This window comes from Aulonocara sp. 'chitande type north' Nkhata Bay, linkage group LG17 (genome assembly GCF_057382095.1).
Source record: "Aulonocara sp. 'chitande type north' Nkhata Bay isolate Kocher_YH1m ecotype deep benthic linkage group LG17, A_spYH_male_GT1.1, whole genome shotgun sequence".
NCBI classification, from domain to species: domain Eukaryota; kingdom Metazoa; phylum Chordata; class Actinopteri; order Cichliformes; family Cichlidae; genus Aulonocara; species Aulonocara sp. 'chitande type north' Nkhata Bay.
The window spans coordinates 3,731,217-3,757,802 of record NC_141360.1 but is presented as its reverse complement, the minus strand read 5'-3'; the positions used below and the strand labels follow the sequence as shown (position 1 = coordinate 3,757,802).

At 41.5% G+C, this 26,586-nt stretch overlaps 2 protein-coding genes across 9 annotated transcripts in view; both read right to left on the bottom strand.

Moving 5' to 3' along the window:
- Nucleotides 1-1,473: 1,473 nt before the first annotated feature.
- On the bottom strand, nucleotides 1,474-8,454 carry LOC147309469 (uncharacterized). Of its 2 annotated transcripts, none has more exons than XM_086269254.1 (9): nucleotides 8,394-8,452; nucleotides 8,121-8,318; nucleotides 6,437-7,423; nucleotides 5,337-5,511; nucleotides 5,154-5,246; nucleotides 4,515-4,610; nucleotides 4,308-4,418; nucleotides 3,378-3,501; nucleotides 1,474-3,226 (listed from the first exon to the last, which is right to left on the bottom strand). In XM_086269254.1, exons 4-9 carry the CDS (start codon nucleotides 5,493-5,495, stop codon nucleotides 1,755-1,757), a joined length of 2,055 nt encoding a protein of 684 aa, XP_086125380.1. In that variant the 5' UTR covers nucleotides 5,496-5,511; nucleotides 6,437-7,423; nucleotides 8,121-8,318; nucleotides 8,394-8,452; the 3' UTR covers nucleotides 1,474-1,754. The 2 variants fall into 2 exon arrangements, with proteins under 2 accessions (XP_086125380.1, XP_086125379.1); XM_086269253.1 differs by having other exon boundaries at nucleotides 1,475-3,226; nucleotides 5,337-5,539; nucleotides 8,394-8,454.
- An 838-nt stretch (nucleotides 8,455-9,292) lies between these two features.
- The window catches only part of nav3 (neuron navigator 3), a 415,949-nt gene continuing 398,655 nt past the window's right edge, over nucleotides 9,293-26,586 (bottom strand). For 5 of the 7 annotated variants that reach the window (XM_086270023.1, XM_086270024.1, XM_086270020.1 and 2 more), the window contains 14 exons: nucleotides 24,315-24,338; nucleotides 23,662-23,828; nucleotides 22,385-22,538; nucleotides 19,277-19,463; nucleotides 18,059-18,156; nucleotides 17,868-17,963; nucleotides 17,456-17,624; nucleotides 17,056-17,291; nucleotides 16,466-16,620; nucleotides 16,032-16,103; nucleotides 15,292-15,488; nucleotides 14,832-14,950; nucleotides 13,955-14,158; nucleotides 9,293-12,389 (listed from right to left, as the gene is read on the bottom strand). In XM_086270023.1, the coding sequence (XP_086126149.1) occupies nucleotides 12,270-12,389; nucleotides 13,955-14,158; nucleotides 14,832-14,950; nucleotides 15,292-15,488; nucleotides 16,032-16,103; nucleotides 16,466-16,620; nucleotides 17,056-17,291; nucleotides 17,456-17,624; nucleotides 17,868-17,963; nucleotides 18,059-18,156; nucleotides 19,277-19,463; nucleotides 22,385-22,538; nucleotides 23,662-23,828; nucleotides 24,315-24,338 (1,998 nt within the window). In that variant the 3' untranslated portion in view covers nucleotides 9,293-12,269. Of the gene's footprint in view, nucleotides 12,390-13,954; nucleotides 14,159-14,831; nucleotides 14,951-15,291; nucleotides 15,489-16,031; nucleotides 16,104-16,465; nucleotides 16,621-17,055; nucleotides 17,292-17,455; nucleotides 17,625-17,867; nucleotides 17,964-18,058; nucleotides 18,157-19,276; nucleotides 19,464-22,384; nucleotides 22,539-23,356; nucleotides 23,444-23,661; nucleotides 23,829-24,314; nucleotides 24,339-26,586 lie in introns of all 7 variants that reach the window. The other 2 variants (XM_086270026.1, XM_086270021.1) reach the window with 2 other exon arrangements.

The following is a 26,586-nucleotide window of genomic DNA, read 5'->3' as shown; positions in this document are numbered from 1 at the left end:
AGCTTGCTTTAAATTTCTCAATAACTTTATCCCTGACCTGTCTGGTGTGTTCTTTGGACTTCATGGTGTTGTTGCTCCCAATATTCTCTTAGACAACCTCTAAGGCCGTCACAGAGCAGCTGTATTTGTACTGACATTAGATGCACACAGGTGCACTCTAGTCATTAGCACTCATCAGGCAACATCTATGGGCAACTGACTGCACTCAGACCAAAGGGGGCTGAATAATTATGCACACCCCACTTTTCAGTTATTTATTTGTAAAAAATTTTTGGAATCATGTATTTTCGTTCCACTTCTCACGTGTGCACCACTTTGTGTTGGTCTTTCATGTGGAATTCCAATAAAATTGATTCATGTTTGTGGCTGTAATGTGACAAAATGTGGGAAAGTTCAAGGGGGCCGAATACTTTTGCAAGCCACTGTATATAGCACTTTTCTAGGCACCCAAAGCGCTTCACAATTCCACTATTCATTCACGCACTAGTGCAGGCAAACCACAGTTGTAGCCACAGCTGCCCTGGGGCAGACTGTCAGAAGCGAGGCTGCCATATCGTGCCATCGGCCTCTCTGACCAACACCAGTAGGGTAAAGCGTCTTGCCCAAGCTTTCTTTTTCCTTTTGAACTACATGTTTTGTCTCTCTTTAGACCTCTACAAGTTATTTAAAGCACAATCAAAATAACACAGTTCACTGTCATGAATATGCTGCTACAGAATAAAAAATATTCCAGACTTAGCTATCCAACAAACAGGAGGGTCTAAGACTGGGCTGTAAAGCAAACATTTAAAGCCTGCTTCAGTGTGATATTCAGCACACTGACTTCGTGTTTAATCTTTAATTCAATTTGATGAGCCAAAATATCAGAGCAGTCACTGCTGATGTACCTTTAGAGACAATGTATAGATGATGTCCAGCTTGAGCGGACTGCTAACATCCTACAAGATGATCTGTAATCTATTATTCTGCTCCAGTGATATTTACACAGATGGATGAGTTAATCAACATGTAAAACACTAACAACACAGTAATTTAACACAAGCTCACACTGGATGCAGTCCTCATCCTGTGCCAGTGGTTTCATCTAACAAAAAAAAAAAATCTGTCTTCAAGATCCTTCTTCCAGATTCTTCCACTTTTGTAACTTCCCTTTCTGTACCTCATTCAAATTTCTTTAGCCATCCTCCTCTTTTCTGTAATTCAGATGTTACACTTTTTTTGCTCTCTGCTTCTGTGCTTTTAAAGATTACAAATGGTTTTCTTGATAAGCCAAAACATAAATCCATAAATCCTCCATGTAGTGGCATCAGTGGGAAACATGTTTCAGGACCATCCCCACAGACAGAGCGGCCAGGAAAGCAGAAGAACACCATGTCAAAAAGGCCCTGAGTAAATGTGGTTATTCCAGCTGGCCATTTGTCAAAGCTGGGAAGACACTTAAAGAAAGCTCCAGGCAATCCAGGAGAGGAGGAGGACAACGTAGGCAAAAACCCTTAGTGATCTTATGTGTCATGAGTATTGGAACAGCTGACATACATTTTCTCAAAATACTGCCTATCTGTGGCTTTCAAACCCCAAAACACGTTGCGCCAAAAATTGGTCCGCAGCAAAGATCCGCTCCCCTGGCACAAACACAGTAATATAGTGCCAAAAAACAAAACAAAAAAATACACACAGTGAACTAATTTAAGGCTCTTTTTATTTTAAATGACAACAGTTATGTTGGAGCAACGAAGTGATTTTCTCCCAATAGCTCAAGGACTCAATAAATCCACCTTCTCTGAGTGTGTGCGCATGTGTCTCTTCAGCCTCGTAGACGTACAGAAGCCCTTCTTACAGAATGCGCAGCTGTGTGGCTTCTCGCCGGTGTGAGTCCGTACGTGTATGTTGAGGTCTGATGAGCACCTGAACCTCCTCTCACAGTAAGAGCAAGGGTACGGCCTCTCTCCAGTGTGTGTGCGTTTGTGCAGGAGCAGCTCCCCAGAGGTCAGGAAGGTTTTCCCACACTGGGAGCATGAGTGTGGTCGCTCCCCCGTGTGAGTCAGGTTATGTCGGACGAGCGAGGTGGACTTGGAGAACCTCTTTCCGCAGCGGCCGCATTCGAACGGGTGCTCGCCTATGTGGCTGTGGAAGTGTTCACTCTGAGCGCGCTTGGTTTTAAAGCTCTTCGGGCACTGAGGACAGCTGAAGGGCCGGAAGTTGCTGTGGATGCGCTGGTGCCTCACAAGCTCTCCGTGAGTGAGAAAGGACTTCTGGCAGGTGGTGCAGAGGTATGGCCGCTCCCCTGTGTGGATTCTCTCGTGGCGTGTGAGGCTGGCCAGCTGGGTGAAGCTCTTCTCACAGTATGAGCACTGGAAAGGCCGCTGGCCATTGTGAGTCAGGAGGTGCCTGTTAAGGATCTGAAGCTGCGTGAAGCTCTTTCCGCACTCTGCACAGGGGTGGGGACGCTCTCTGCTGTGGGTCTGCTGGTGCTTATTCAGAAGCCACATGTGGGTGAAGCTTTTCCCGCACTTGCATGGAAATGGCCGCTCACCTGTGTGCTTCATCTGGTGTCTCTTCAGGTCCGAGGCTCGGCCGTAGATCTTCTCACACATGGGACATTTGTACTGACGCCTTACGATGTGCCTCTGCCTGTGCCTCAGTCGATCCAGGATGCTGCTAAAGCTCTCACCACATTTCTGGCATTTATACTGACCGCCCCCCTTCTCTGACACCACCTCTGTCACCACCACCTCTGTTGTTAGGTCTAGCTGAGGGTTGCAGGTCTGGCCACAAGCTGTTCGCTCAGAATGCAGTTTGAGCAGCCCCATCTGAGTGAACCGTTTGCCACAATGAGAGCAAAGGAAGGGGCGCTCTCCAGTGTGGATGCGCTGATGTCTGGTCAGATCCCAAGAGTTCTTGAAGCCCTTCCGACACTCCTCACAGGTGTACGGGCGCTCGCCCGTGTGGGTCCGCTGGTGACGAGTCACGTCCGAGACCCGCGTGAACGTTTTGCCGCACTCCTGGCATGTGTGTGGGTCGGGCCTGTTGTGGATGGGGAAGGGCTTTGGGAACTCAGGAGGGAACGTCTTCTTGGGGGTCTCACATGTCTGTGCAGCCCTCTGGAGTTTGGCGTATTGTTCAGGATGGCTGTGCTCAATGTGCTGCAGCAGGTAGGACTCTTGCATGTGGAAGAAGGGACACTCTGAGCAGGCAAAGACCTGGGTGGACATCTCCACTGTGGTGCCTACAGAGAAACACAAAAGTTAAAATGTGCAACAAAAAAAGAGAGAAAAACTCACCTTAAAGTGTAGATGCCTCATCTAAAACTTTAAATGACAGTTATTAAAAGTGAGACAGCAAACCTTGAACAGCTTTAAAGTGACTAACTGATTTACCTTGGGTGCTGAGGTGCTCAAGGCATTTGTGGTGTTGCAGGAGAGACTTGAGGTCACTGGGATTGGAGAACACCTGCAAGCAGTCCTTCAGCACAGAGGGGGCAGAGGTAAGCCAGGAAACAGTCTGTTTGATTATGGAAAAAAAAGATTCAGTCTGAAGAAGTTTAAATTCCAAAAGACAACTGTTTTGAAGAGAAGGAGGGGGAATGGTGATTAAATATGAGACGTGACCAAATAGTCTCGGGAACCAGCTCACTAATATAAAATAACTTTATCTGATTGAAATTTGCCCAATCTCACCTTCAAGATCATCTTCTCATGTATCACTGGACTGCTTTCACTCTGGCTGTTGGTTTTTTACCTGGCTTCTTGGGAAACCTGTTCTGTCCCTGTTTACTTACAGACTGGATCTTTGTTGAAAGATCACAGTGTGTTAAAACAGTAATCCTTCAATGTGATATTCATTCAGGTGAGTCAGTGAAGTCTTGGGGAGTACTGAGTGAAGACACAGTCCTACTAACAATCAGCCAACTGCAACTAAATGCAACACTTTTACAGCAGAGCTGTGCACTGACAGTTTTCACCCTGTGGGTACAAATTCAAACGTGTAAAATCCAGTGAATGCTGGTGAAAATCAGGGAGGTTCCTGGTAATTAATTTCTTAATCGACCAAACAATGAAAAAAAATACTTGATTAACTGCTGAGTAGTTGAAAACTAAGAAGAAAAAACAAACACTGAAAAGGCTAAAGATAGGAAAAATGTATGTATATCTTTAATACTACATGCACAAACTACTAATACTGTTACTCATCTTCAGTACCTTTGGTGACTGCTGCCCAACCATTCAACAGTGTTTGATGTATAGAACAGTATTTTATAATAATAATGAATCTTATATGGCCAATATTACGCTTTCACGTAGGCCTACCTGACCGAGGTCTGGCACCGGCAGAAGTCTTTCTAATTTGGAGAGAAACTCCCACACAAGCAGCTGCATGTCCGCATCATAGCTGAGGCCATATTCTGTGGGGAAAACCTCCTGAGAAGAACAAACATTAACAGCTAGTAATACAAAAAAAAGTTAAAAGGAAGAAGATAAGAAATACATGGATTGGCTACATCTAAGAGCATTTGCCTGGTAAAAATGTTCCCTCTCTGCTGGGTCTTTCAGGAGTGTTTGGGTTAGCTCCACAAAGATGGCCTCTTCTGCATCCACCTCTGCATCCCCACTCTGAAAGAAATCATTACAACTGAGATCTTTGTCACTATCAGACCAACAATAATGATAAAGGATGAAAAATGATCTTGGAAAGCTAACATTTATATTTGATCATCCACTGCATATTTAATGGGTGATTAGAATCATTATTCTGTTTTAGAAGCCATTCTCCCTCTCTACAGAATATGCAGATTAAACTAATCCATACCTCTCACAACCAGTAAAACGTTCCACATGACACTAACAGCAACACAAGCCCTGAATGTGATCAATCCACCGCAGCTACATTACTGGTAATACTGATAAAATATGTTGTCTCTGAACGCAGCTTTGCTCATTGCATTCAGAAAGCTCTATTTTAACTCTACCAACAGACTATGCCTGTTTCCAAAATGTATCGCCTTTCACAGTTTGTTATCAGACTTCTGATGCTGGATTTAGAGGTGAGTTCAGATGAAATGTTTCCTCTGCAAGGTCTTCACTCACTGAACTTTTAACAGTAACACAACTTTGGACCTGGACTTTGGACTTGTTCAAAATGGTGCTAACACTTACTCCTGTGTATCCCGGTGGGTGGATTCGCTCTAGGTGAGGCTGTACACACAGGATGTTGGCTGTTTCCTCATTTCTGCACAGCTCAAGTATAACCTGAAGCAACAGGAAGGTATTCATTCAGCTACTGTCACTGGATTACCCACTTGTGGAGTGGAATGCATTTCTGTGCACCTACTGACTCACTCTGGCTCGCAGCCGAAGCAGCAGTTTTCCTCGTTGCTTCGGATTGAGCAGGTCCGGAACTGATGCTGTGACCAGTGTCACAAATTCATCAAGCTTTTCATAGTCGAGAACATCCCTCCGTTGAGCCACCTGCCACATGGCTGCAGAAATCAGCCGCATAGGAGGGATCAGCAGTCTTAGGGATGACAACGGCAGGAATATATCTGATTAAACACACACAGTGGACAGAGTTATGTCTTTTTTGGAAAGTCAGATGTCCTCTTGTGACAGCTCGGCAAACCATCTTTATAATTTAGCACCAAGAGACAAAGTTACAAGAAAATCATCTGTGAACCCGCTGGTGCACAGGTGCTGCTAAGCTACTGTGAGTATAGATGAAGTCTAGTCTTCTCAAGACGTTGTGAGCCACGTAAGCCTCAACAAAATATTTCACAGGAACTTAAAGAAACATCAGAGAGATGCATGAAGGTGGGAAAAAATGGGTGTTTTTCAGGGTGCTGCCTAGATTAAAACACTGCTCTCCAAAGCAGCACTGTAACACATGTCGGGATTGCAAAAAATAATATAAAACATCCAACCTGTTTTTCGAGATAAAAGTTGAACTTGTTGGCAAAACAGTCCAATAACCTTTTGAGAGTACAAAAGTACTGTTTCTATAATTGGGACTCAGGTGAATTTATGGCCACATATTACAAGCAATCGATTAAAAATTCCCAGTTATTTCAAAATATTTACAAACATTTCCAAGATAGCTTAATGTTGCCATTTATTGAAAGTATATTTAATTACTCACACAATATATCAGAAATAGAAATTTAGTCATGTTGAACAGTATTTGAATATAGCCCAGTTAAATTAGCTAAAAACAGATTAACTAACTTAAAATCATAACACTAAGAACAAATTTACTTAAAAAAACAACACGAATACAGTGAACATATTGTATGAACCTAAGTATTAACGGTTAACCCATTAAGTTTTCCATGTTTACATTAGCATAGCTAACTAGAATCACTGCATTTAGCCGCGGCGAGGAGCTAACGCGCACACACATGGGCGGCCTGGCTCGCGGTACCAATGAACGCTGCTGTGACACGGACCTGTGCTCTCAACTGGACCGCTTTCCATAACGCAAACTACAAGAATTCCTTTAAAAAAGTCACTAGAAAGCTGCAACCAGCAATTAATTTGCTATTAGCCCTAACGCAAAGCGGAAACACGTGGGCCAATGTGTGATTTCCAAAATAAAAGCATTAACAAGTGCCCAAAAGTGTAAAGAAAAAAAAAAGCAGCCCCGGTTAATTCAAAACATTTAAGTCATTAGCTAAACAGTTGCGCTTTATGGGTCTCAAAAGTGCAGTCACTGCCAGTGGTATAAGAACCTAACACTGAACTCAGATCCTAATAACAGATGTGATGCTGATAAATGAGAAGTTCATCCAACAGATAACAGAATGTTGTAATTTACCAAGTAGACAAAAAACTTTATTTGAAGTGTTTTCCAAGTGCAAATTTCCATGACTTTGGCATTCTAGTATTTCTCCCAACACAGCATTGTTCTTTCACGAGTGAAGGTGGACGCTAATCTTCTGGTGTCCATATGGGTCCCACACCTATTGATCGCATAGCTTGATATGACAATACATTCATTTGGAGATGTCAGATTTATTTACAGGTGATGATCAGGAAAACATGGAAACAAAACCAAAACACTAGGAAGAAGCCAGAAAATTAAACATTATTAATAAAACATGGGTTAATAAAACTACTTAACAACTGACAGTAACAACACTTAAAGTGTCTTAGTAACTTTCTGGTCAAAGCATTTTGTAAGTCCTGATGACATCATTGTGACTTTTCAACAATACAGCACTTGAAATGTTTCTCGCCCCCACAGAAAAACTGATTCCACGCATTAAAGAGGATAGTCCAGTCACAGCAGCTCTGTAGTTCAGATGTTTGTTATGCAGCCAAATGATGTACGACATCCAATCACATGGTGTTAGATTCAAAGCAGAGTTAGCATTTCCAAGGGCAGGGCAGGGCGAGCACTCTGCATCTTCAAGCTCCAAAGTCCTGGAACCAACCTTTAACAAAGAGAAGTACTTTGAAAACAAAGTTCTAACACAGGGAACACAAATGCATAATCACAAATACTACACATCTATACATTCTAATCAATAACATTTCCAGCATCTCAAACTGGAGAATTAGCTGTTCGTGTCTCAGTGTAGCAGTAATAGAAATAGATTTTGGATATGGAGGGCTGATTGGACAAAACGAGGAGCCGATAACAGAAGAAAATTAGTAACGGGGAAAAGTCACTGCGCTTCTACACCGGATATCTCGTATCATGCACTTCGAAAAGCACATAAAAGCATGACGTTAAATTATTGCATCAAAATTAGCGAAGACAGGCACATGACTTTTCTAGAGCGATAACGGCCCACCCTACACAGGAAGTGTAGAGTGTAAATTCTTAAAAATAGTACAATTTACATTGTAAATTGAAGACCTTTCAGGCAAACGTTGCATAGCTAATACTAGATCCAAGGAAGTGATCTTGAATCTTGATACCAGCTGGCTAACCACTGAATATGAGCTCTCAGAATGGTATTTATGATACAGCTGCATCAATACTAACTTTAAAACTGTTTGTTTCAAATTAGCGCTATTTAAATCCCATTTTTATATCAGGCTCGGCAGCTGTGGGACAAAAAAAGTTAGATAACATCCGTAGCCACCCACTTTTAGCTGGAAACTTCCAGGCGCACTCATTCTTACCTTTTAAGGGACTAAGAAATACACGACGAGGAATAACACGAAATCAAAGACCACGAAAGCCCAGAAGTCAAACCAGTAGGAATGTTTCGGTAAAGATATCGGAGCTCCTTTAGATTTAAAGATTTTAAGATCTTCCTCTGACTCCGTTACAGGAGTCGTGCCGGGTGCCATGTTTGCTATGGCTTCAGTCTCGCGCTCCTGGAAGAGAACACGATAATCCTTCAAAATAAAATCACACCTTTGCAACAACGATTGGTTACTGAATATTATCACCTCATTTCGTCTACTCCTGCGTGTATAGATCTGTTTCCCCCCCTTTGAACAATGTATTTCATATAGCAAGCGCTAGATGCTAAAAAAAAAAAAATCACAAACATTTTAGGATTAGGCCACCTCATGTGACTGGTCGGGTGACATGGTATTTTCACCTAGTTTTACTGCACTCTTACAGCTAATATTTGTGACATTCAATCAATTATATTTTCAATGGACAGCACCTAATTATAAGCATGTTACTTCTCTGGCCTTCTTTGACACACCAGAAACTGAAAAATCCTTCTCAGTTTCAGGGTGGCTGTAGCTCAGGAGGTGGAGCAGGTCACCTACTGATTGGAAGGCTGGTGGTTCGATCATTGGCTCCTCCAGTCTGCATGTCAAGTATCCTTGGGCAAAATACTAACCCCAAGTTGCTCTCCAATTCATCCATCGGAGTGTGAATGTAGTAGCACTAAGTACAGTGAAAGTGGTTGTGTAAATGGGTGAATGTGGCATGTTGTATAGAGCGCCGTCAGTACTCTGGGACAGTAGAAAAGTGCTATATAAGAATCATTCCATAGTTGTCATCTTATAATCTTGTTAGGTGCATCTTTTGTATTGGACTGTAAAAACTCTTCCTACAAACCAAACTCCAGACTGCATCCAAAGCATATAACATACACGCAATTGATATCATCAGCAGAACGTCCTGCATGTAAAACTCTTTAGAGTTAATGCCACATCTAGCACCATCTTTGTTGGAATTAGTATATACTGATCTGATTCTAAGTAAAATGTGTTTCATATTCCTTACTTTCACTTGAACATGTTTTTTTTATTTATATTTTTCTTTTAATTCTTATCATTCTAAGAGACATGAATAAAATAAAATGAACACAAAAGACCGTTTTTGCCTGTGTGACACCAAATACCATTTATTAGGGCTTTACAAAGACTACAAAATCCTCCAGATGAGGTAAATCACTGTCTCTGTCTATTTACATGATATGTTACATACAAATGTACAAAATATAAAACATTTAAGGACAAATGTTTCACCCAAAAAGAAGAAAACGTTCTCTCAAACCAGAGTAAATGCTATGGTTTTCAACTGAGATGTAACTGCAAAGTGTTAAGTGGGGAAAATGTCACCATGGTGTACACTGTTAACAGGAGTGTAGATAGGTTTGATATGCGGGTGTAAGTCTAGGTAAGGAGCAACCACCCCTTTAGCATGCAACTACACCCCTTTGCCAAAAGAATGTGCGGACCATCAACAACTTGGCTGCGGAGACACGCGTGAAGCTGAACACAGGTAGGATTGTAGAGGATAGAATTGTCCTGAGGTTGTGACAACATGACTTCTTGGTCTCTGGTGAGCTCTGACCAGTAGCACCTGTTGGTTGTTGGTAAATGTTTACAGTACGGTGTCAGATCAGCTTCGGTGCCTCGGCCAACTAGCAAGCCTAACATGGCGGTAAGCTTCAGTTAAAATGTCCAGAGGGGAAGTGTTTCTAATGAACAACTGGGATTCCTAAGATCCAGAAATATTATGGCAGGATGAGGAATACTGGAGTAAGTGCCTATTTTTTTTCTTCTCCTTTTGTGATTTTAGTGAGTTAAAAAAAAGCTGTTTCTTACTGTACACTGTATGCCTCCTGCATAGGCACAACATCCAATCACCACAAGACACACACCTGTTTCTGACAGCGTGTTAAATTTTGCATTTCTTTTTTTTTCTCTCTGTTTTCAAAGTACAATAATTTATTCGGCGGGTTAAGCATATTGGAACATCGACAGGGCAGAATGCATCTTTGATTCACTGTGCAAGACTTAAGTATTTACAACCCAACCCAACCTCAAAGTGTGCAAAACCAACCCACTCGATAAACAAAGAGAGGACAATCAAAAATCTAAATGGCTTCCGTCCAATACACGCATACATAAAGGTAAAGGTCTCCTCATAATGCATCCCCTTTAAAAAGGTTCAAGACATGCTCATCAGGCAAGAACACCTGAAACAGTTTGGTTGTGCTCCTATCAGTTCAAGTGAGCCCAGCTCAACTGGGCACAAAACAACAACTTAAAAAAATATCCCAACCCCTCTATTATATACTTTTTTAAATGTTCATACAATATTGGTCAAATTCAAATACACTATTCACTCTTTTATAATCTAACTGTCAGAAAGGAGAAAGGGTGCTTTAGAGGGAAAGGGAGGGAAAACAAACAAAAGTGGCTGTTTGTCCCACTGCAAGCAGCATCTTTGACATAGCAGGAAGCATATCAATACTATCTCGTCTTCTCACCAGAAGATGCTTGAAAAAAAACTTTTGAACATTTAAGGCAGTGGAGAAAGCACCAATATCATTGTTCCCCTATTCAGCTCTTTGACTGATCTGGTTAACTTGTATACGGATGCGACAATTTGGATTCCTTTCGGGTACCTCACGGGTAGAAACCGAAGCACATGTCAAAAAAGAATTTCTAATGAGGGCCGCAGAATACCACGCTACTCTGTTAGGTATTACTGAACTCAGGGTCAGCCTACATTGCACCAAACCCTGTGCAGACTGCCAAAAATACCTGGTTACTCCTGTTACAATCCACAGAGGGCGCTGTCTGCTCTCTTCACGGTACATTTCATCCAAACATTGACAGCAGGCCAAGAACAGCGTAATGTAGACTTCTACAACCATGTTCGGCTCTGCATTGTGTTTACATTTGGCAGTCAAATCGAAACGAAACGTTGGCACTTTTCAATTTTTTTCTTCACAGTAGTAGTGAGACTGGATCACACACACACACACAGACAATGCGCTTTCGTTGTGCTTGTTGTCGGCATGGGGGGGGGGGCGAGGAGCGGCTTGGCAGTGCCTGACGCCGACAACGTTCAGGGCAGGAGACCAGCACCACGAGGCTCAACTAGTGACTGAGCTGAGGGCAGCAGAGTGTGTTAGTATGCTCCAATATTAGCTACACCCTCGTCATGTTCACAAAAAGCAAAGATATTTTTTTAAAAATGGTACAGCGGTGAACAAAATCTACCCAGTAAGGAGCAGGTTTGGTTGACCATAAATAACTTTTACTGAAACCTGATGATTTGTGTGTAAACACAATGGATGTAAAACAGCCTGTGGCCACTAGAGAGCATTACATCACCTGAAAGATAGTGTAAGAGATCAGGGTAGTCAGAAGTGGAGATATGGTACTTTGCTCAAGGACACTGTGGCAGGCTGGACTGTAGATTAAATGATGGCCTGAACTTTTAAAAGCTTTCATTAACAGAGAGTCTCCTCCTGCTGCCTGTGTGCAAGTGCATTCATTTGAGTGTGTGTCTGTGAGAAGCACCTCTGTAAACAAGGAAAGACATACACAACAAAACCCGACCCTAAATGTAAACACCTGAAAATATAACTAGATAACAAAAAATCCAGTTTGATCACGCTGAACTTCTTTCATTTTCTCACACCCAAAATGAAAAGTGTGAACAAAGTGTGATGTTCCTTATCAGACACACTAAAACCTATAATATATATGAAAAGTTGTATTCTTCAAATGTTACACATCCATTAAAAATGACTGGCGAACACTATCCGATGTCAGTAAAATAGATTCGATCTTACGCATATTGTCGTTTACCTTTTTGATCACCGGGGACCAAGTTGAAGACACATCTTTAAGACATAAAATAATCTGATTTAATATTGCACCATCGCTGTGTAAAAATAGGCTTTTTTCTCTCTCAAATGTTGGGTAAATCATTTTGGATAATAAAACTTTTCATATATCATTTGCTAACTATAGGGGTGTCCGGTAGTGATGGGGGTTTGATAGTTCCCAGGTTCTGGGAGGTCCAAGGGGTGCGGGTTAGGGGATCAGTATCTCTTGCTCTCATAGTGCTGACTCCAGTGAAGAGTCTAGCTGGTCGTCATGGTGACTGGTGCTGTCACTGTCGCAGCTCTGCGTGCTGGAGTAGTTTGCTGCCTCCTGCAGCCGTAGCAGCATGTTCATCTGCAACATAATGCAGAGTTAGAATGGAATGGAAAACTAGAGACACTCAAAGCAGGAAAACCTCAGCATTTCATAACTTTAGCAGGGCTCTACTGTTGGCGTACAGGTTTGATCGTGCTCTGATGAGTGTGATAATTCCTACCCTGGTGATCAGCACATTTGCCAAGAGTTTACAAGATAAATCTGAGGACTCTCCAAATGATTACTACAGTTAGGATTTACTGTTGCTAATATTCAAAAGCAGATTTCACAAAATCAATCAAGAATTTTACGCAACTCTAAGCTTGTGGCTCCTGTTTTTATTTTATACCTTGTGAGTCAGTCTCCATTACCATGGCAAAATGTGCTCAAGAGATACTGTAATGGTAACTACCACAAAGGTGGCACATAGTACACATAGTGTTTGTAGACACCATAGCATTGCAAATGTGCAAGATGAAGTTATGAAACATTACAGGTTCGTATCTGAGATTAAAACCCAACAGAAAACCTTGTGCTAAATAGCCCGCAATAAAACAGCAGCACTTTTCATCCCTGCAATAGAGCTAATGGTCTAAATAATGCAGGAGTGTTGCTGCATCTGGCGCGTCACTTCAAGTGTTCCTGAAATGAGCTGTGGCACACCTGCGCTCCAAATGCTCACACGTGGACACACACACACATTTATTAAATCAAGCCAGTTGATTTTGGGTGACTAGTCTTTATATCCTTTTGGGCTGCAATAATGATTATGAATTCTCTCTTTCCACCATTTCCTGCCTCGTCTTCCAACCCTCCGTCACGTTAAGCATCTGGTGTGTGTGTGGGTGGGTCACTGTGGTACTGAGGAGCATTCTCTTCTCAACCTGTCCTTCTTTTCTAATAGTGCTGTGTGGTACTGCAAATAGTATCAGTCTGATACCAAGTAGATCCAGGACCAGTATGGCTACTACTGACACTGATACTTTTAACTCATACAGCTTAGAGACAGCAGTTTGTCATGATTTATAAATAAGTTACATCATCAGTAAACAAATGCAAACATATTGTCATAATACACATATGGGCTATAAATAAAATAGAATAAAATAAATAAAACAGGAAAAAAAGCATTTTCCATAGTGCATGTCTGAGGTGTATTTTTTCATTTCCCAAAAAATATTTTTCTGTACTTACAGGACAGAAATAAAGTATCGATACTGCTATGATGGCATTGATCTGATACCAACACCAGCGTCAGCATCGATGCTATCAGCCCACTTAGCTTTTTTCATTTTCATTTTGTTCTGGTGCCAATGTAAACGACGTGTTCATTCATTTGTTAGAAATCAAGTATTGACAAAATGCAACCTGCAGGTTATCAACAGCCGCTGGTAATAATTTTCAGTCCCATGAGTCTGTACCTCTTTATAAGGCCACGTCAACAACACCCAAACACTGCCTGAGCAGTGGCCCGCAGCATTGACGTGAACATTCATGCTCTACAAAGAACTTGCTCCATCAGCTTTCTCAGCATTCATGTTTGCTCTTTTAATTCTTAGTCACTTAAAAAACTCTGAGAACATCCTTTGTCTTTTGTTCCTCACCAGTGGGTCTCCCTCAGTGTCACTCTGAGACACTTGCTTGGATGAGGCGCCCTCCTTGGACGAGCTGTATCCATCATATCCCACGTCCTCCGGCCTCAGCTGGAGCAGCGACTGCCCGTCCTGCTGCAGTGAGGCGGCGTTCCATGGATATGTGTCATTCACCCACTTGGATGGATCTTCCCATGCAGCTCTTTTGCCGTACAGCTGCAAGAAAGGCAGAAAAGGGAGAGAGGTCAATCAAGCTTTCTTTTTTAATAAAACACTGTTGTTCTAATCTTATGATGGTAAAAATTTATGGTCACAGAGACTAAAACAGTTTGCCACTCTAACCTACAATTTTTTTTAGCATTGTGTGAAGTGACATAAAAATCAGACACTGTGGTGATGATAATTTCTTTCTCAGTTTTATTTCTCGTCTCATGCCATTTTAACATTCATGCCAGCCCTATGGTGCATGACAAAATGGTCCGGCAGAACGAGAACCCCCTTAGATGAAAGTAAAAGCGTAGAAGTGTTTTAACACCGCTAATTTCATCTGGACTAATGTGTCCTTTGTAATAGAAATACTGCTAAAATCCTGTTATGCAGGGTTAAAAATGTTGAAATTTGATCTCAGCATTTTCTCTCACAGTAGCAGCCAGCATTCATTCACACAGACAATGGCACACATTAAAACTTGTGCAGTTAATGAGGCAGCAGTGCAGATGTGTTAAGGCTTTATTTTACTGCATACTTCCTTTTGTTTGGATTTTATTAGATGCTGTTATATACTAACCTGAAAAAATGTGTCACTTTAATGTTCTTTTTTTATTTCTAGCATTATGCTGTAAAAAGATTTATTGGTGAAACCACACAGTTATGTTTTATCAGGTCCTACCTGCAGTCCTTCCCTGACAGCCTCCAGCAGGTAGGGCACCAGGGAGTAGTTCCACAGGTCAGTGAACCAAACCCGAGAACCCTCTACATCCATGGGACAGGACAGGAACAGACGAGGGCCTGTAGGGACAAAAAAGAGAAAGAGGATGATGAGTGAAGCAAAGATCAGTGACATGGTGCACAGTTAAAACTAATGAGCTGCCGAAGAGACGACATACAGAAAAACTTTATATTACTGTGCACTGAGACAGATAAGAGCTAAAATAAGGCACAACAGAGATTTCAGTGTTATGGTAAATGGTAAATGGCCTGTATTTGTATAGCGCTTTTCTAGTCCCTAAGGACCCCAAAGCGCTTTACACAACCTGTCATCCACCCATTCACACACACATTCACACAGTGTTAGACAAACAGCACACACACTAGTGTGTGTGTTTTTGTTTGTGTGTGTGACACCTGACCTATGGTAACATCGGAGGAGCTGTGTGCCTCCAGGAAGCTGTTGAGGTGCTGCCAGGTTTTGGGGATCCAGTCAATGATCTTAATCAGGTCATTGCTGCGCATATTCTTATCAATCTCTGTCTCAATCAGCTTCCGCCGTAGGAAGCGCCCCAGGAAACCTTTGACTGGTTCAGTGTGGTTGGTGCACAGCACCCACCTATGATAGGACAGATGATCAATGGCCAAACAAAAGCACAGAAACAAATCAATCAGCTCAACATCAAATCAAATTTCTCATCAAAACATCTCAGTTTAAACATGATGTGATAGCGTTTCTTCCATCACAGTTTGGATCCCATTCTGTGTAACTATAATAGAGTCATATTAAATTAATTTCTGGCTCATGTTAATCTCTTTCTAATCATATTGTATTTGTCCAATCATCAACTAGTCAAACATGCCAAGCAGAAATGGTCCTCACTCAGAACAGGCATCACAGCCTATTAATTCTCATTTAACAGGGCTAATTATCCAGGAGACATAATTAGAGCACTCCCTGTGGAAGAATTTATTTATGATCTCTGAGACACAGAGTATTGCAACCAAACAGATCCAAAGCTCGGCAGGAGGACAAGTAAAAGTACAAATCATTTCTCTTTTGGAGAACTGAAGGAGCTTTTAAACACAACACAATAAAAGTAAGGTATACAAGTGAATAAGCAATGTTACACAAAGAATAACAGAGCCAAATGTGTCAAACCTGAAGTTGTGATGCAGCTCGAGGTTAGGAGACGAAGACACCCCCTGATTCATGGTCCCAATAACGTAAGGGCTGGACAGACAAACACATGCGATTACTTAGAGTGCTTAACCGAGAGAAAAATGCAGAGTTTTTAATACATAACATTTAGATATGTTATTATAGTGAGTTTACAACTTGACTTGAGTGGGCACGAGCATGCTACAAAGCTGTTCTTTCCTTTTGCCTATGAAAGTTTTTTTCTTCCCATATTTGAATCCAGCTTTCAAGAACAGAAGCTGAACAGACTAAAAATGCTGAGAGGCAAAACTTGTGACATCTGAATTTAGGCTGTGAAAATAAAATGGACTTGACCTGACTAGAGCTGTGAGCGACAGTAGGACTTGTCCCTGCAAGGCGTTTCAGCATAGAGGAGAGGAAAGTTTCTGGCTCACCATTTGTGATACTTGCAGTTGAGAAAGCCATTGAAAATGTCGCTGAGGGAGCCGATATGGTGGAGGTTGTCCAGGATGACCACAGTGGGGAGCTCTGTGTCCGTGTCCTCAGAGTTACACTGCTCAGCCAGGGTTGATAGGTACTGACGCAGGTCCTGTGTGGAACAAAAATATTAATTCATTTGTGATATAACACTAATTGGACAATTTTTAAATGCAATGTAACAAGTCCTCATATTTCTGTATAAAATCCATATGACATGCGCCACTATCAAATCTGTATGTAATAGCCTTTCTACCCTTCTGGATAAACTTTTATGCTTAAATTATGAATTATAATGACTTGTGACTGGTCAGAAACAGCATTCAGTAAACGCAGCAAAAATGGAGCAGGCATTGATGACAACAGATTGATGGGGTCAGTATGAAAGGAGGAGGTGGGCAGCAACAGTGGACAGGCTAAAGCAGCTTAAATAGTGCTACCTATATCAGTTTTTCCTGATAGGCAGGTAGCTGATCTGCCACAATCGTGACTGAGCTTGACTTTGTAGCCTTGATAAGCTAAAAAAAAAAAATCTTGTTCTTCATACCTTGCTGGAATTCTGGTCGACATTAAAGCTGGCCACATTGTGCTCCGTCACTTCCTGCCCCATGTGGGAAATGATGTACTCAGCCAGTTTGGCAGCCAGAAAGGATTTACCGGTGCCACTGGGTCCTGAGAGGATGATCCGACGGTGCTCCATCAACAGGTTGAGATATCGCTGGATGATGGGCTTCGGGATGAGAGTGTCAAACACGAGACTGTCTATGCTGTTCTCCTTAACACCTGTAATGAACAAGGAAGGAAAGAGGAAAGGAAAATATGAATATTATACAGCAGACTGGAAAATGAGGCTCAAGTTTACGTTATTGTTACCAGGTCTGCATATTTTCTGCATTGCATTACTACAAAATCTATAATCCACAAATAAAACGTCCCAGCTGACTCACCTTTAAGGTTGACCTTGATGATGTTGTTGCCACCCACCAGGTAGCCGCAGGGCAGCAGCTCGGGCACTTCAGAGGCGTGGGAGCGAATCACCTCACCCATCCTGTAGCAGACAATGCTGTCTGAGCTGAGACCCAGGCTGGTCAGAGGATCCACGCGGAACACATACTCCTGCAGCGAGGGTGAACAGTGGAACTTTAACAACTGCACAATCAGCCAAGTTTACAAATCTCTCTGTGTTGTGAGGGCTTTTTTTTTTTAAGTCATTTAAATATGAAATCAACGATGACAACAGGAGCTTTAATTTGCACAGATTCATTACTGAGATGATTTATTACACAAGCTAGTCCTCTTACAAACTACAGCAAGCTCAGTAAGGAACATCTGTCATGTGGACAAATGATTTCTGCTTACTTTAAAGAGGCGTCGGATAACCCCATCCAGGACATCCCACTTGGTTTTCCCACTCACACCTATAGACCCAATCAGGTACTCCTGGCTTTGTGTACCCTGAGGAGTTACATACATGTATTACATATAGCAATATAGCCTAGAACCTCTCAGAGTTTAATACAGTGGTTTTCCTGGAGGAATCATTCACAAACCTTGGTGATATTTGGCCCACTGCTGATGGTAACCACTATTCGCACACTGCGGCCCTCTTTGCGTAGGTTGCCCTCATAGCTGTCATCGAGGAGAATATCTGAAAATAGACCTTAATGTTAGAAGGAAAAACCAGCTTGAATCCGTCAGAATAAACACACTCTTGCTCTGCCTGCCAAAAAATATAGCTAGAAACACACAGACTCCAAAGTAAAATGCAGCTATCTTTAATGTGATAATTACATTTAGTCGGGGTTCTCATACACTGATTTTTAGGAAGTGCACAGAATGATAATGTATGAGCAGAAATGAAAGGCGAGTAAAGAAATGAGAAATCGTTCAGTGGAATGAGCTCATTTGAGTGTTTCTAGCCGAAGAATTGTTCATCCATTCACGAAGGATGTGACAGAAGAGTGGGATGATGTGACTTTTGCCACACTATTAACAGCTCCCCTCCTAAGTCTCATTCGTTCTCTTTTTTCTCAGGTTCCATTTTGGCGAGAGGAAGGGGGTACTTTGTATTCGGCTGGCTACCCTTGGCAGAGGGCTCTGTGCTCGGGTGATAACAGCCCACTGGCCCACTTGCCTTCCCATATGTCGCTGCTCTTGGCTCACCGGACGTTCAGGTAATGAGAGGCTAGGTCATCAGAGGGGGCCGTGCCTTCTAAGTTAATTACAGTCCAAGTGAGAGGGACAAAGTTTTCCAGCTCTCAAAAGGGGCAGGCCTGAAGAGATTGAAGAGTGTTTATGTAATAGGTCCTGCTTGGCTGCAAACCCCCACAGCAGGGAGGGGCAGATATTTCATCATTTTAATGCAGCTCATCCGGATCATTTCTCTCCACAAACACAATTCTCTGGCATTTATTGAGGCAAGTATGAAGAGAGCTAATCCAACTTGATGCTGCACAAAAACACGAATTACTGCAGACTATAAACGATGTCCTTCAGCATCACCAGACACACAACTCCTACACTTACTTCTCAAATGAGAAGTATGAATACAACCTTGATGATGAATACAACCTTTCTGAAAGAAGTGCCTTTTATAATCAAAAAACATATCTAGTTGTATGCTTTGTCTTGACTGTGAAAATCCTTTTTGTTTCTTTTTTTCCAGTTATCCACCCTCCCACTGCATTCACTGCCCAGAACAAACTGCTGGGTGCAATGCTGCTACACAGAGACACCTCAGATCGACGGGCTGCAGAAACTGAGCTCACCTGACATGATGGTGTCTGTGATGTTGAGGTTATTGAGGGACAGCCCCAAGGACTGACGTGAGGAGGATGAGGAGGTGCTAGAGGTCTCAGAGGGTGGCCGGGCTGTCTTCACGGGTGTGGCTGTCGGTGTTGCGTTACCGCTGGACTTCAGACGATCATTTTCTGCTTTCAGCGTCTCAATCTCATTCTGTGTGTTGCAAATAAAGAAAATCATAGCAAATCTAACAGAAACTGCTTTTAAAGACACTGACTGATAGGCTCCTCCAACAGCAGATGGTCATTTCCTGCATTGTTGTTATTCTGAATCAGTATCACTGGAATTATAGGCTGTAGGCAGCTTTTTGATCTTCGAGCCTTCTTTGTACTGAAGATTAAGTCTCAGATAAGGAATTGGACATGATCCCCATCTGACAGGGAAACTATACGCAGCCCACATTCAGAGGCATCCACTTAACTGAGACACAGGATATTCTTTAATATGTGTTCCTTTGAAAATTTGAAAGTCACAGCATCTGTGTACACTATGCTTTGAAAGGATGATTTCATTACACTGCATCAGGAGTACTGGAATAAATAATGGGAGTTTGTTTTCATGGAGAAACTCCCCTTTTTAAAAATTCAGCTTCATGGAAAAGTAAACAATTGAATTCCACCTTCATGAGGTGTTTTCCCCTCGAGAACCTAACTTTATCAACAGATATTTGATAGGAGTCTGTTTGCAGTACGTTAGAGGCTATGCTGGGTTGCAGGTAAAGATTAGTGGAAAGCAGAAGAGAAATGCTTTGGCTCACCGACAAACTCAAAATCATCGACTATCATCTGAGAGCTATTTAGCTTTTATCAGCTTTTTACTTTATCTGCATTCATAGCTGGACAGCAAACAACGACCGGTGGAACAGGAAGTCTTGGCCTTGGCCATCCTCTGTTCTCTGATAATCATCAGAGAACAGAGGATGGCTTTCCAGACTGCTTAAAAATAGAATGACTGTTTTTTGATGATTAGTGCCTGTTTGGAGGCTGCTGGAAGTTTTTGCATTTCCCAAAGTTTATATCCTAATAGGACTTGATGTAATGGTTGGACTTTTCTGATTTAAGCTTACCTTCTTTCTTGCATAGCATTAGATGAAAACAACTAGTACCACGATCAAGTACCAATAGCAGTTTTCTGTTGCAGGTAGTGGAGGGTAAGTCATGCGGAGTATTTCTCAGTGTTGTTTACCTTGATGCAGATGTCTGGAAGGTGTGCTCCTCACAAACTAGAGTGAGATTTTGCAATCTGCATCTAATTTCAACTCACCATGCTCATTGCTGTTTGCACTATTCCTCCCTCCAACATTTTAACACTTGTCTGCTGACCAAATAACAGATTATGCTTTAACAGCAAGACATGTTTGGTTTGCATTGGCAGGAAGTTAACACACCTCTCACCTCTCACTGGAAGAAAATCAATTAACAGCAATATGTGCTCATTTTAATGTCAGTGTTTTGCCCATCTCCAGTGGCTCCCTGTGGCCACTTTACTTTTTTTTTAATTCTCCTGAACTTTAACAGCAGTTAAAGCAGATTTAATCAGATTTCAATTATTTAAAAAAAAAAATTTAGCAATTGAAGGAAAAAGCAGGTTGAATTCACAGCCAGACTGTTGGCTCGCTGACATGCCTGATATTAAAATGCAACTGGATGATTTATTTTTTACTTTTAGTATTATTAAAATTATTATCCAAGTAGGATACTTGGATTTTAATTCATTTGCACAAAGACAGGTAAAATTCAAAATGTCAACATTTTAAGAGTAGGTATAACAGATATAATCACTTCATTCTATTTCTACAATTTCATAATGTCTGTATTAATGTTTTGTGACTCTATGCAGATTGTTGTTGGTGAAAAACTGCCAAAAAATGGCTCTGCTGTTACTAAAGCTTGCAGACCCCAGTACTAGGAGCTGAAAAATAAGACATCAAGCACAAAACCTGAAAGTTTGTTGTTTTCACTTCATCACTTAAATCACTTTAAGCATATTTGCACTGCACAAGACATAATGTGGATTGCACAACACTGGTCACTATATTCTTCATTTCCAGTTAATACTTGTACAGCTGCTGTTATTGTGTGTATATAAATATATATATATATACATTCTTATATAGTTCTATTGTGTATTTTGTTGTACAGTTATTTTATTTTCAACTTTAATTTATATTTTATTCCTTCCTAGTTAAATTTACCCTTTTTAATTTTTCATATTTATTTCCTATCTTATTCAAGCCTTTTCCTTTTTATTTCTTTAGGTCACGAGCAGTTGTCTAAGCATTTCACTGCATATCGTACTGTGTATGACTGTGTACGTGACAAATAAAATTTGAATTTGAATTTAATTATATCGTCCTACATGCTGTTATGAAGGACTGCAGCATCACTTTGCACAATGTGGTGAAAAAGCACTGACAGAGGTGACTAAATGAAACTGGGCCAAAGTAGGCGGAGTTAGCAGTGAGTCAGCTTAGCTTAAAAAAGGCTGAAAGTCGAGGGAAAGCCTGGCTTCCAGGTCAAGACAGCCAAGTGTACAAATGAAAGAAATGAGAGACAATTTTTCATCAGTGGGCAGAGCCAGGACAGACATAATATGAAGCTATACTAATTTGCTGCAAGTTCCAGCTACACATTAACCACACTGACAGTTCTATTGTGCCTCTCATTTTACTCTTGGCCCGAAGGCAAAGAAGTTTAAATGTCATTACGGTCATTGACAGTTTCATTTTCATTCTGGATTATGAAGCTGCAGTACATTTAAGATAAGATAAGATAACCTTTATTAGTCCCACACATGGGAAATTTGTTTTGTTACAGCAGAAAGTGGACAGTGCAAAGTTATATAGCAAAAATGAGAGAACATTACCTGGGTTACACATTTTAAACAACACCATAAAATAGAATTTAATAGCTAAAGAGTGAGAGCACTAGGTGACTTGTTATGTTGTGAAAGGATATTCATATTTTTCACTACAATGACCCCTGGCAAGCTGATAGCTGTGCATGCTGATGCAGCTTGAGCTCAAATATAAATCGACACAGTTCAGCATTGACCTGGGTTTAGTTTAAGCTCACCTGCATGCGGTTCATGGCCTCTCGGATCTGGTCCAGGTGATGGGCAGAGCTAAGTGCCTCCAGGCGGATGTCCGTCAACTTGAGCTCCTTCTCCCTCAGCTCGTTCTTCAGCTGGAGGATGATTTCTGCCTCAGCCTCAGTGCATTCACATAGCCTGAAAGTGGGTTCACACACAGGGAGGAGGAGGGCTCACCTTTAGGGTTATACCAAGCACGTACACCAAGTCTGGAGAATGTGCACTTTCAGGGGGAACAAGAAAGCTGAAGTTCAAGCTGAGTCAGTCTGGGCTGGTATCACATGGGTGAACAAGGAACGTTAAGCACTTGGTACAGCAAATCCTTCCCATTGATACTACAGTACTTTATTTTAGCAATCTTACAGGAAAAGAAATATTGCAATATGTGTAGGATGTTTATGCCAGAATTTATGACAGCCATGCAGCATACCGGTTGCTCTTTTCTTTATTTAACATTAATGTTTAGTCTGAAATGTAAGAGATCATTTTCAGAGTAAACTAAAAAGGCTGATGTGGTGTTGTCATAATGACAGAGATTCAGCTGTTTTCGTAATCAGCAGGCAGATATTAAAAAAGTCGACATGTAAAAATGCTTTGTTTGCTAAGTCAGAAACCTCCACATGCCGAGACTATAAGAGTTAAGATACCACGCATGCCAGGTTATCTTAACCCAAACAATACCTGGCATGACTGTGATATATATTTATATATCTATATATAAATAGATATATTGACCTTTTGTAGTAAGATGCAGACAATTTTTTCTGACATGTCTGACAAAACAAGAACAGTTTTCTTTCCATTCTGCTACTTTTCCATAACCGAGAACTGGACAATTTTAAGGTCCTGGTTCAGTTTGTGTCCCGGAGCAAAGCGCTAATATGGAGAAGAACGCCACACAAACACAAACCACTGCAAACACACTCCCAGGGAGCATGCCACTCAGTGCCTGTTACCGAGATCTGTGCTTGTAGACCACATAACCATTTAGCTTTTTCTTTGCCGTCCAAATGGGGGAAGACTTGCTATCGCAAACGCACTTGCTACAGTAGGTAGAGAAATAGTAAAGAAATAATGAAACAGAGTGGTTGGATGAAAGAGAAAAGAAAAGTGAAGTGAGGGTCAGAAACAATTACATATTCAGAGAAGAAAAAGAAATGAGACAAGTGTGTATTTCAGTTATTATAGATCGTAGATACGGCAGAAGACAATGTCTCATGTGAATAGAACTGTGAGAGTGAATGAGTATACATTTACTCACTCTGTGGTGGAGGGTGAAGAGCGCAGCGTGGCGATACTGCCTTGCCTGTTGTCGTGCTGCAGTTTGGGTGAGGAAGGCAGAGAGTCGGTCATCTCCTCCATCTCATCGTGGGCTGACTGCGATTTGGTTTTCTTCTTGCTGAACGCCTGCTTGAAGGAGCTTCGTAACTGCAACACACATAACACAAACACACAGGGGCAGAAACATCAGTACCGGCCGTGCTAACCTCCTCAGTCATATCATGTCAGTTCATATTAACCCTGATGATATTGCATCCTGTCAGGAAGTTACTCCGTGCTGTTTCCAAGCAATGGGCACTGTCTGGTTTAGGTAAAAAGGCAAGAAGCAAGACCATAAGTACAGATGAGAATGGGGGGGGGGGGGGGGGGGGGGGGGGGGGGGGGGGCAGGCGTTTTTAATGTTCCTAAAAATTTTGGGATGAACAGGCAGTCAAAATGAGGAGGGGCGGAGGAAAAGGAGGGGGGAGGAGAAACAATGGGGGAAAGGGGAAGGTCGCTGTATCCATGCCGACGTTCTCAGAAAAAGGAGGAGGTTGCTCTAAGAGGGGGAGAAGGCAGGGCAAACGTAGGAGCAAAGGAAGTGAAGATGAGGAATCACTGCACACAAACGAAGACACTCTGGGAACCACTGACCTGAGCCGGGAGGGAATCGGCCACCTGAAGATGCAAAACACACCCAACATTAAGCCACGCAAACACACACCCCTGCTCTGCAGGAGACTCAGTGTTGATTAAAGCTAACTGCTGCAAATATCACTGTTTTACTGGAGACATTCCAGTTACTGCTGTTGCTAGAATGGTAATAATCGTGATGAATGTTATTACAGTTGCGTTCCCTTTGGTAGGAGGAGAGCATTTCTGCAAGCATGCTCAGTGTTTGATCACCGCTGCCTGAGGTGATCTGAGGTGACAAATAAACTTGTCTGAATACGGGACAGTTTAGATCTCAAGTCAATAAAACCAACATTTTACAAAGCAAAGAGTTCAGGACGCAACATGAAGTCAGCACAATGATGCACAACACAAAATATGCAACATTTTACAACACTGACACTCATAAGACTGATATTGAAATGCTAATTATTTGCAGCTTAGGTTATGAGTTGAAATTCATGGTTGTAATTGCAGCTATATGATAATATGCAACTTCATCCTTCACCTTGCCACCCTGCAAGCCTGATGTGTGGTTTTTGTCTTTGCTTTTCATTCACTAACCTCAATTCAACTCTGTCCTCCACCCATCATACACCCAGGAAGAATTTATGCAAATGAATAATTAATTGCTGCTGAAATAAGGAAACGGCTGGTATTCATGAGGCTGGCTTGATGTTGACATGTCAGGCTTGGTGGGGAACTTTTACACTGTTAGTATGCATTTCATTTCAAGGGCATGTGTTTTGCATTGCAGCAGAGACTGGAGAATGGCTCTAGTTTGTGTGCTCCTTGGCTGAGACAGAACTTCTAATATGTCATCTCTCTCACTCAGGGGACTGCAGCAAATCGCAGCTCTCAGCCAGGGATGCTGAGTAGCTTGTACAGCAACCAGCAAAATTAGCACAGATAGAGCAGAGAAAGGGGAAAAGGCTTTATGGCTTTGGATGTTTTGGGAAAATGTATATATACATTTGTCAATTGAAGGAAAACTGCTTTAAACATACATCTGAGACTAGGATTTAACTTCAGTTCAAGATGCATTTTAGACATGTGAGTCAGCAAACACTCAGTTTCCTTTTTATTCCCCCAACATGCTCTGTAGGAGGAATAAAGCTATATGCCATGCTGTTTTACACCTCCAAGCTTGACCAAGTCCAATTGTGTAACTGAGGGATTAAGAGCTTTTCTCAAAAGCACTTTGACAGGAAATTTCGAAGAGTGTTTCTCTTCTATCCAAAATTGGAAATTTAACAAGCACTCCTCTAACCTCTGGGCAGAAACTCGACTTTTTTCAGGCTGAACCTCTGTGTACATGACATTGGTGGCCTCTGCTTCTTTTCCAACCTCATCTGCATGTTAGACTAAATATGAATTTCCAAGTGTTTCTCAAACAGTGACTGCAGTGTGGTTCATTATGCTTGATCCTCTTTTAGGTCAAGATGCCTTCAAGACTTTGCTGCACACTCTGCATACTCAATCCTCGGAGGAATCTCAACTCAAATATGACTAAATATTAGATTTTTGATCTACATGGTGACTTGATCACACGTATCAAACCAGTTAATCACAGACTGATTCAGTCATGTAAGGCAGCAAACACCCACTTTACACTAAAGAAGGAATGATTGGGCATAAAAAAATCAGAGCATTAAAAACATGGATTGGCATTTTGGGGCAGAAATGATCCATTTGCTTTTGATTTGATGAGCAAATAACGACTAAATAATGCAAGTTCTTCTGAGCTCATGCAGGTATAGTTAATGCATTCTTCTTGTAGGAATGTGGATGATTTTTAGTGAGAGCAACAGTACAATCACATTTATTTGATAGAGCTGCAAAAATATCTTTTCTTTATGCAAATAAGACATTTAATCTCTTAATGTGGGCATATAAAGCACATCTAAAATAGCTTCAATGCCACTGAATAATGTATATGTATCTAGGGGATTTTTTACCAAATCCACCTCCAACAATGTCTGGATATTTTCATGTGAAAATATAAAGCATCTGTTGGTTGCAGCAAATGAATGCAAGCCAGAAATTAAAAGACACCTGCATATATAGCATAATCTCAAAATACCCAAAACAGGCAGCTGAAAGTATTTTGAATGGTGCTCATGGCCATTGATCAGTGGTCATAACAGTTTGCATATTAATGATCAAGGAACCGACCTCCCAGCCCATTGTTCGAAGACCATTGCTAGTTTCAGTCATTATGCAAATGCACTGTTTATAAGATTGGGGAAACCTG